The sequence below is a fragment of the Elephantulus edwardii genome, unplaced genomic scaffold, assembly GCF_000299155.1.
Source record: "Elephantulus edwardii isolate Elephantulus edwardi_28Jun2011 unplaced genomic scaffold, EleEdw1.0 scaffold00009, whole genome shotgun sequence".
NCBI classification, from domain to species: Eukaryota; Metazoa; Chordata; class Mammalia; order Macroscelidea; family Macroscelididae; genus Elephantulus; species Elephantulus edwardii.
In genome coordinates this window covers 6,746,749-6,757,828 of record NW_006399759.1, presented here as the reverse complement: position 1 = coordinate 6,757,828, position 11,080 = coordinate 6,746,749, and the positions used below count along the sequence as shown (strand labels likewise).

At 43.5% G+C, this 11,080-nt stretch overlaps 1 protein-coding gene across 1 annotated transcript in view; it reads left to right on the top strand.

Moving 5' to 3' along the window:
* Positions 1 to 3,994: 3,994 nt before the first annotated feature.
* The window catches only part of CENPA (centromere protein A), a 10,334-nt gene continuing 3,248 nt past the window's right edge, over positions 3,995 to 11,080 (top strand). The window contains exons 1-2 of the mRNA XM_006880606.1: positions 3,995 to 4,106; positions 10,733 to 10,827. Of these exons, the coding sequence (XP_006880668.1) occupies positions 3,995 to 4,106; positions 10,733 to 10,827 (207 nt within the window). The remainder of the gene's footprint in view (positions 4,107 to 10,732; positions 10,828 to 11,080) is intronic.

The following is an 11,080-nucleotide window of genomic DNA, read 5'->3' as shown; positions in this document are numbered from 1 at the left end:
TCATGGTAAGAAGCTTTGCTGCCATCCAGTAGACATGTGATTCAAATACACCGGATGCTCCACCAGAGAAAGATGGGCAACTTCTCCCATGTGATTAATCCGCCAGAGGGTCAGCTGTAGGTCCGTTCTGACTCAATGGTATTCAATAGCAGTCTTTTTAGAAGGACTTCTTTTGGAGCCAAAGTTAAGCACTTAGTTGCAAACAGCAAGATCAGTATTTCAAAACCTTTGGGACAATTTTACTTTATCCTAAAGGGTTGCTATGAGCTGGAATCACTTTGTTTTGTTTTCATAATCTTTACAAAAGCAGGTCTTTGAGGCTTTTTTTCCTCAGCCAACCTTATGGTAATCAATCTATGACAAACTGATTACACCACCTACAGCTAATAAAAATTTACTTTCTCTGTGCTGCCAACCCAAAGGCAGGTAGTTCAAAGCCACCAGCTGCTCCGAGAGAGAAAGGTGGGAAATCTCCTCCATATGATTTATAGCCTGAAAAGCCCCTGGAGTGTCATCTGTGAGTCAGTTTCCACGCCTCAGCAATGACTGACTGACTCACTCTTAGCCAAGGAAATCCAAGTAGCTGTTAGTGAAGACTCTTAGAATCCATGACCTTGCATTACTCATCACCTGCATTCCTCTCCAGGGTTTGATTTGTCCCTCGACTTTCTTCAGATACACAGATGCAGGGAAGGAGGACGCCGTTGTTGAAAACCCTATGAACACTAAACAAAGAGGAGAGTAATAGTAGTGGAGTGGGAGAGCCCAGACTGGAAGTTAGTTGAAACGAGGACACGGTGACTGCTGCAATGGTCAGGAAGTGTGAGGATGGCACAGGACAGGACAGGCTTCAGATCTTTTGTTCATAGGGTCGCTATGAGTCTTACTCAACTCGATGGCACCAAACAAGAAGAAGAAGAAGTCAGATTTAACACTTTTTGGTTCTATGACTACATGATTTCTCTGACTGGGGCAATGGGGAAGAAGGGAAAGGACATTAAGGTACAATATCTAAAACTCAGAAATTTCATTTGGCCCTCTCAACTGGAGTATAAGCAGCCCACTAATTAAGTATAACATTTGTCCACTAGATCTGACTTAACAAGCTAAAGAACAAAAGACAAACTACAGTGAATCTGTGGCCCAGCAAAGAGCGTGAGATTATACAGGTTCCATCAAACCCCACACCTTAGAGTAACCCTCCACCTTCTTCTCAAGAGACCCCTCAGTTACTCCTTTTCTTGGCAAATGATTTGCTTGGATAAGGCTCAAAACCTTGAGCAATGATTGTGAAGAATGGGCAGGGCTATGCAGTATTTGCTTTGAATTGAATTAGACTCCACAGTACCTAAAAGCAACTTTTTGCCTCTTCTCAGCCTATGATCTTTACTTGACACAAAAAGCCATCCTCACCTTCCCAAGCCCCTCCTAATCACCACGATTCTGCTCTGCCTTCTTGAGGCAGGCTCCCAAATACTCTCAGACCCTAATTAATGCCTTCCACCAAGAAGTTCCCAGTTCCCTCGTTATGGCACAGTGCCATACCTAGTAATTTTCAGGGTAATGGTTTTAGCCAGTGCTTGTTCCTCCTTGTTAACACTTCATCACAATTCCAAGGTTTGTATCACTACTTTAGCCTTTAGCAGATTGCCTTAGTTCTTGTCTAGTCTTATTCTATTCCATACTCTCAAAATACCATTGTTGCTGTTGGATGGCATCAAGTCACCTACAATTCTTAGTGACTCTGTGAACAGATCTGAACCTCGCCCTGTCCTGTGCCATTTTTCATAATCTCTGAGGTGTTTGAGCCTCTTGTTACAGTCTTGTGTCAATCCATCTTGTTGGAGGTCTTTCTTTCTCTGACCCTCCACCCTTACCAGCAGGTAAATAATAATAATGATTATGCCCATTTACAAATGAGAAAACTGATGTGTGAGGCAACTGGTCCTCACACATAGAAGCAGGTCTGAACTGGCTTCCCTTATTTCTAAAAAGTATGCTCTTAAACACTATAATAGATGCATACAAGTTGACTTGAAAGAATTTCTTTTTAAATTAGTATTTTTCCTGATTTAGTACAAGTTTACTATAGATCATGTTATTGTTGTTATGTACCATTGAGTGCGAATCGACTTTTAGCTGACCCTCTAGTGAGTTTTCAGAGGCTGTAAATCACTCAGAGGGAGATTGTCCATCTTTCTCCAGTGGAGCATTTGGTGGATTTGAACCACACCTTTGGGTTGGCGATGCAACTAGAAAATTTAAAAAAAAGGAAACCGTAAAATAAGTGTGTTTTGTTATGGGTTGATTTTTGGGTTTTTTTGTTTTTTCTCCCTAAGAATTCTGTTTGTATTTTCTCCAGCAGGACAACATCAAATCCATCAAAATGAAAAAAACCTCTGAGTCAGAAATGTGATCCAGGAAGAGCAATGAGGCTGGCCCTGCCTAGAACTCATCACCAAGTTACCTTGGTTGTCTTCTAGATCTTTTGTGATCAATAAAGTTCATGAAGTTTAAAGAGCTTCTGAGTCATATTTTCAGGGTGTTCATGATTCATAAGAGTGACATGCCACTGAGTCCGTTCAACAGAGCCTGGTCCTGTACCATCCACATGATTTCTGTTTAAGCAAGACGTCCTTCTCCAGGGAGTGGTCCCTTCTGATAACATATCCTAAGTATGAGATGAAGCCTTTGCCACTCTCACTTCTAAGGAGCATCCTGGCTGTACTACTTCCAAAACAGATTTATTTGTTTATCCTTCTGGTACATATTAAATATACTCTATTCAATATTGTTTGCTAACATCATAGTTCAAAGACAATAGCTTTTCTTTGATCTTCCTGATTAATTATTCTACTTTTGCATGCATATACGGCAATTGAAAAGAGTATGGCTTAGGTCTCACGTACCTTGATCTTCAAAGTGACATCTCTGCTTTTCTAACACATAAAAGAGATCCGATGCAGCAGTTTGTCCTCTGCAATACAGGAACATGGATTGACATTTTCAGAGTCTCCCTTTCCTGATCTCTAAGTGCCATCTCAGAGTTGACAGGTCCAACCCAAAAACATTTTAAGGAAAAGTAACTTACATAGACAAGTGTGGCTTACAAATGCAGCATCTACGTCTTCCGAACTGAACTTGCCCTGTTGGTGGGTAGCTCTGGTAGTGAGTACTCCCTACGCAGTTGTTAACCCAAGCGCCGCGCAACTGGTTTGAATCTACCAGTTGCTCTGAAGAAGATGGGCAAATTTCTCCCATGCTGATTATAGTCTCAGAAACCCAAAGGAGGGTCAGTTGATTCAACTCAAAGGCAATGAGTTTGATGAGCAAGAGTCTGGTGTTGCTGTGGGTAAGGCATTCAAGCTACTAACCCAACGGGCAGAGTGGGGGAGTTCAAGCCCACCAGCGGCTTAGAGGGATAAAGATGAAGCGATCTAATAAAGATTTCTGGCTCGGAAACCCTATGGAGCTGTTCTACTCCATACTACAGGATTGCTATGGTTCTGAATGGACTCCACGGTAGTGACTTCAGTTGTCCCAGGCCAGGTAAACAGAGCAGGGGTTGATGATTCCTCAAACAAGAACGCTCTCAACAACAGGCATACGAAATCTCCGCCTTGACTTAATTCTTCCAGTGTCGATTGGTCATCTGGGCCGTCAATCTTTACTCTGCTCCTATCACGGCCAGGCGGTTTGTCTCTCACTTCGTGCTCTCATTGGTCCTTTCCTAGGTAGCTCTAGTTGGCCATTCCAGAGTCAGCCAGTGGGAGTCCCTGAATTTGGGTTTTAGAAATTGCGGCCTCAGTGTGGGCGGAGCGGGCGATTTGAACTTACCGGCAGTGGTTGAGCGACAACTGCTCCGTAGCGCGCCGACAGCTTGCCCCCAGACTCTGTCTTTTCTCCTGAGAATCTGAAAAAGGAGTGAGTGCTAGAAAACTCGGGTCCCCTAGGCCTGCTTCGCGGCCGAGCGCCGACCCCTCTGCACCCTGTGATGGCCCCGCGCCGCAGACGCAAGCCCGTAGCTCCGACGAGGCGGCCCTCCTCCCCGGTCCCCAGCACCTCGCGACAGCCTTCAACCCCGAGCTCCAGAACCCCGCGGCGGCCCTCATCCCCGAGCCCCAGAACCTCGCGGAGGCCTCCCCCCTTAGGTAATCGAGCTGCAGACCCCTCGCCTCAGAGCTAGCCTCCTTGCAGCCTCCGCGAAGGAGCACGGCCGCCTTTCTGTTCCCTTATCACAGAGGGAAGGGGAGTCGCTTACCCCCAGTAGGACCCGATTCTCCCCACCCTGGCCCTCCACCAGGGATCAGGCAGCGGCTAAGGATCAGGCTAGCGAGGGGCTGGAGAAGGGAAAAAGCCGGAGAACCAGGTCTGGTGGCTTAATGTAAGTTGTGCTGGCAACCTAGAGGTCTGAGTTTCGAATCCACCACGCTGCTCCGGGAGGCACATGAGCAGTCTCTTCCTGTGCAGTTTACAAACCACTGAAAACCCGCTGCAGGGTCAACTATGAGTCGGTTCTGAGTCAACAGTACACAACAAGGTTTATTGAGAGCTTACCACTAACGACCTGGAAGAAAGGCCTGGTGAGCCGCTTCTGAAATATTAGCCGTGCTGGAACATACATGGGGTCACCACCAAATGGAATCAGCTTCACAGTAACTCAGGTTTTATTGTTGCTATCATTGCTTTAAACATTAACAGAGCCTTGTTTTAAGCTTTTTTACAGCATTATACATTATCCCATGTTTATCTGGACCCTACTTGTCCAGATAATGAGAAAACTGATATGCTAACTCCAAATAACTTGCTTCTAGCAGGTGTAGGATTCTGGGCAAGAAACTGCCCTGCAATCCCAAAGGCACGTGGCTCAAGGCCACCAGCTGCTCTGAGGGAAAAAAAATGGGCAGTCTTCTCCCGTGGCATTAACTGCCTCCGAAAACCCACCTGAGGGTCAGCTATGGATGGGTCTGTTCCAAGTCAACGGTCCACAACAACATGTGTGCTTTAAAGTTTGCACGAAGATCACGGCTTTAATGTAGCAATTTCAAACAATCCTACCATTAGAAAGGGAGCTAGCTAGCTTCTCAGGGTTTTCTTCTTCCTTGTGCACAAAGGCTTTAACTCAAGGGTCTTTTTCCTTCCAGAAGCTGTGTCCCTGGAAAGGAGGACAAACTTTGTGGTCCTGGTTTCTTTCCCTTGGATGTCTTGCTTTTTTTATCTTCGGGCTTTTTCATTACATAGCTAAGGGCAGAGTGGATAAGGAAGTGTGCCATAGGCTCTGTATGAATGTTGCTGCTATGAATGGGATTTCCCAAAGGCACGCAGTTAGAGGCCACTAGCCACTCGACTGCTAGAGAAGGATGGACAATCTCCCCCATGTCTCTGAAAACCCACCAGAGGGTCAGCTATGGGTTGTGTCCAACTCAATGACACACACAACAAAATGTAAATAACCTTTGTATCTAGCTGCCTTCCTAAAGTCTCTTGTTAATCCTCATAGTTTTTGAGTTTGCTTCATTTGAAATTTTTAAGAAGAGCTTTATGTTCTTTACAACTAATGACCTTTGAATGTTCCTTTTACATTTTGTGCATTTTATTTGTGGTTTTTACTGTAATAGGGGTAGGGGTGTGAGAGACAGTGAGATTGGCTAGGATCGGGAAGGATTCAGCTACTTGTGCATAGGGTAGCCGTGAGTTGCAAGCAACTCAACAGCACCTAACAACAGCAACTCTATTAGCGAGGCCCTTGTGTTGAAGTAAGTCCAGTGCTTTTCCTACTTGTGGGTTTAACAAGTGTGTTGTACAGTATGATTGTTGCTTTCTGATCTAGAAGCATCCTTATTGTAACTAAAAGTTTTCTCTCAGATGGCACTAGACACCTGGAAGCCTTATTGCCAGATAAGGCAATTGTCTGGTAACTAGTGACTGCCGAATATCTTTTTCTGCTTCCTTGACTCTCTTCCACATCTCATTTCCCCACTCTTTCGTGAGCAAGACTTTTGCCTGGACTTAAATGAAAAAGGCCCTTGGGCTGCATTCTCCTCAGCTTCTCACATTAAAGGACATGAATGTTCCCTTTTCTTTCAAAAGTCAATTCTCCTTCTACATGGGCTCTTGGCCATGTCCTCTCATGTTCTCTGGGCCTTTCTATTTCCTCTTATCTGGACCTGGTGGTAGAGAGTTGGATTGCCAACCCAAAGGCATACAGTTCAAATCCACCAACTGCTGCTTCAGGGGAGAAAGATGAGCATTCTCTTTCTGGGTGATTTACACCCTCTGAAGACCTTCTGCAGGGTCAGGTATGAATCAGCTTGACTTGACAGCAATGGGTGAGTACATTGTTTCCTTTATAAATTGACATACTTGTGTATTGATTTAAGTTTATTTCCTCTTGGGATGTTAGGTTTTTTTTTTTAGGTGTTTGATGGATTTTAGTTTTAGTCATCTATATTTTCCATGACTGCTTTATCTTTGTACTAAAGGCTGCCTCCAGGAGCCGGGTTAACAAATGCAAGGGACAGGTGGATGCCAGTCACTATCTCCTGGTCTGGGGGCTCCTTTCTCCCAAATCTCACCAGTCATTCTGGATGCTACTCTCTTTTTGTCCACATACCCTACCTTCTCCACCCACTGCCAGCGATTGAGTTAGCCCCTACCTCATGGTAACTCCATACAAAGAACAACATACTGCCTGTTACTGTGCCACCCCCTAATCCATTTTTGGATCGTAGGATTGTGATCTCCAGGATCTTAGCTGATTTTCAGAAGTACATCACCAGGCCTTTCTACCCACTCTGTCTTATCCTGGAAGTTCTGCTAAAACCTGCTGCAATGGTCACACAAAACTCACAGACCTCATTTATAGGTTTATAAAAGGTCACCATTCAGGATCAGGATCAACTCAGTTTACAGTTCTTCAGCCAGGACAATCTCACCTGTGCCCACAGGTTTGTCTCTGGCCTCCTATTCCAGCTTTCTTATTCCATAGGTCAGTGCACCCACTGTAACCATATTGTTCGGTGGGCCAGGCAGCCTCCTGTGCCACCTTGCCAATCTTGTTCTGCCGCCATCTTTCACTGTTCCCAGCACAGGGATGTACTGTGCTTCCATCTCTTGTGCTGACAGTCAAGTCCTCCCTTCTTGCCTTTGGGGTGGCTCATTTTAAGCTTAGTAGGATGGCCCAACTAACCCATTTCTCTAGATTTACTTTCTCACTTGTTGCTGTCAAATCAGAACCGACTCATAGCTGACCCTCAAACAGGTTTCCAGAGGCTGTAAATCACGTGGGAGGAGATTGCCCATCTTTCTCCTTCAAAGCAGCTGGTGGATTTGAACCACCTGCCTTTGGATTAGCATTGCAACTCCTTACTTATTAGGCCACTGTTGTTATGTGCTATCAAGTCGCCTGTGACTCTTAGCGATTCTGTGTACAACAGCCCTAAACTGTGGTCTATCCTGTGCCAATCTTAGTGTCTCTGACACACCTACCCCATTACCCCAGCCACTGAATCAATCCATCTCATCCAGGGCCGCCTTCTGTACTGTCCTTCCACCCTCCCAAGCACTCCCAGGACTGATCCCACCTTGCAACATGTCCAAAGTACGTCAGATGGAGCTTCAGAATCCTTGCCTCCAAGGAGTAGCCAGGTTTAACCCTCTCCAGGACAAACTTGTTTGTTCTCTTAGCAGTCCAAGGTATATTCAATGCTCTTCTCCAGCACCACAGCTCAAAGACATCAATTTTTCTATCATACCCAATCATTGTCCAGTTCTCCGATGCATAGCAAGTGATTGCAAAGACCATGGCCTGAATAGGCACACCTTACTCTCCAGACTAGTATTGTTGCTCTTCAGTACTTTGGAGAGGTCTCTGACAGAAGACTTTCCCAATGTAATTTGTCTTTTCATTTCCTGGCTGCTGGTGCCAAGAATGTTGATTGTGGAGCCAAGCAAACTAAAGCTGTTCACAATCTCAATCTCCTCACTATCTATCATGATGCTGCTAATTGGCCCAGTGGTGAGAATCTTTCTTGATGTTGAGCTTCAATCCATATTGAAGGCTGCAGTCCTTGATCTTCTGCAACAAACGCTTCAGAGAGCCCTCTAAATCCCTCTGTAGATCTCCCTTATTTGCCTGGTTCCAACTCCACAAGGATGCCATGTACCTTACTGACATTATTAACAAGCTATTAAAAAATCCCCTTATTGTGCCTCGAGTGCCTAATATGCATAATCCTACTTAGTCATTTGGTAGGAATTATAAGACCTTGATGAAGAGGCCATCTGATTCCCCAAGAGATTTGCCTATTTTACTGGCTATTGGTTTTATCTGTTGAACAGCTATGCTATTTTTTTTATTAATATGTCCCATTATCTTTAATGTTTCTCTTGTTCTGATCTTTGAGTTGAATACTTAGCTCCACTATCTTAATAGTCTTGTTTTCTAATACAATTATACATTTTTCTATAGTAAAACTTTGACTAAATTTCCTAGGTTTGAGTGTACTTTTTCAATATTTATTGCTTCCTCTCACGTTTTTTGGTTGGTTTTCTTTTTTTAACTTTTTATTTTAATTGAGAAACGAAAATTTATAGAGAACTTGGATTTCCATTCATTGTTGCACTTCTACCTTTACCTCCCTAACCACCCCAGTTCGCTTTTCTCTTTGAAAAAAGCAAAACAAAACAAAACCAAACTCATTGTTGCTTTATTGGTTTGTTGGGTTTTTTTTTAAATTTTATTTTATTATTTTTGTTTGTATATACCATCAAATTGGATTTGACAGGTACAAGAGGAGATTGCCCCTCCTTCTCCAGCAGACCATCTGGTGGATTTGAACCACGTACCTCTGGGATTTCAGTGTGGCTTCTTGCCACTAGGCCACCAGCGCTCCCTGCTTTGTTGGTTTCTTAAAATGCTTTTATTCATTCATTGTTGCACAATTTTCTTCACTTATCCCCTCCCCCAGTATACTTTGTAATGCACCTCTTGTTCCAGATTGTTGTCACACATATAATACCTAATCATACATGCCTTTTGGACCGTTCTTCCCCTCATCTATTCCAATGTAGTGTTCATTATTTATCTACTCTTTTTCTGTTCTCCCCACTACCCCCTCATGTAGTCCTATTTTATAAGAATGGTGTTATGCAGTATTTATCTTTTTGTGACCGAGATAGTTCACTCAACATAAAGTCCTCCAGGCTCCCTTGTGTTGTGTAATGTTTTATGAATTAATTTTTCACTGATGTTTAATATTCCATTGTGGGAATATACTATAGTTTTTCTATCCATTCATTTGTTGATGGACTCTTGAGTTGCTTCCATCTCTTTGCTATTGTGAATAATGCAGCAATAAGCATGGAGGTGCATACATCTGTTTGAATTGTGGCTCTGATTTCTTTAGGGTATATTCCCAGTAGTGAAATTGTTGGGTCAAATGATATTTCTATGTCTGTCTTTTAAGAAAGCACCAGATTGCCTTCTGTAGTGGCTGTATTCTTTTACACTCCTACCAGCAGTGGATAAGTGTTCCAATCTCTCCCAAACTCATTAACATTTGTTTTTTGCCACTCTGTTGAATTTTAGTGTTGTTGCTGGGGTGAGATGGTATCTCATAGTTGTTTTGGTTTGCATCTCTCTGAGAGAGATTCTGAAGAGGTATACATTTTTTTATTGTTCATTTCTAAATGGTCTCATTTCAATTAGGTCTCTTGAATTATTTAGAAGAGTTCTTTTTTCATACTTTTGTATTTTGAATTTTTAGTGTCATATGGTGTTTGTCAGTATCTATATTGATAAGATAGTGTCTGTCACTTTCTGCCAATGTTGTGTGCTTTTGAGTCAGAACCAACTCATAGCTGACCCTCCAGTGGGTCCAGAGACTGTAAATCATGTAGAGGAAATTCTTTGTATTTCTCCCACAGACTGCATGCCTTTGGGTGGACAGCAGAGCTCATGGTGTCAGAGAGTTTGAATTTCATGATTTCTACTATTTGGAATGATTTTAAGATTCATTTCTTCTTCTTGTTGGGACCAAGATTTGATAGACTCCATAGCCTCAGTGTCTGTGTTTCATGAAATTGGGCCCCTTCTGAGGTCCCACCACAGCTGTTTGTGAATCTAGACCAACTGTCTTCTCCTCCTTGGGCCTCAGGATCACTAAGATTAGGAGATGCCAGCAGATGTTCTCTCAGTTTTCAAAAGAAAACTGAAAAACTGTGTTTCCAGTCTATGTGGGTAAGGCATATGAATGCACAAAGTAGTGTGGGACCCATCAGTTTGGAAGGGATTGATATTTGGGAACAGGTTCATGGAAGAGTTGGCAATTGAGTTAAACCTTAGACCACTGATTGATTCATTCACTTAAAAAAATGTTTCTTTAGTACGTGTCTGCACTTTTCTGGGGATAGCCCAAACCCACTACCTTCAAATCTCTTCCGATATGTTGCTGGGGAGTGCTTGGTGGGTTCAAACCTCTAACATTTCAGTTAGCAGCCTATCGTTTAACCCACTGAACTACTATCAGGCCCCCTTCTGGCTGTAAAAACCGTGAATAAAATAGAAAAAATCCCCATTCGTCTGGAAGGTGTCACAGTCTAATAATTTGACAGTTCGTCTGGAGGGTGTCACTGTCTAATGATTTGATGGTCTGTGCCAGGCTGTGAGGGAGGCACTGCTTGCTCTTCTCAGCCCCTTTGTGACCCAGCTCTTTCTGCTCAGGTACGCCTTCCTTTCGAAGGAAGAAATCTGGGGTACTGAAGGAGATCCGAAAGCTTCAGAGCAGCACAGAATTACTGTTCAGGAGAAGGCCCTTCAGCCTCGTGGTGAGTTCCTGGAGCTGCCTGCCAACCCCTGCACCGGCCTCAGTTGTTCAACGATCCCAGATATTTAAACACCTATCATCGCTTTCCTAAATGGCTGAGAGATCTTTTCTGTAAACTGGATGAGAGAGAGAGAGGGGGATTCTTAAGCTTCTGAAAACACGAATCCTCTGAAAATACCTTCTAATTATTTTTGAAATTAATTTCTAACCTCCCGGTGTCTTTAAAACTGTGTGTGTGTCTGTGTGTGTGTGTG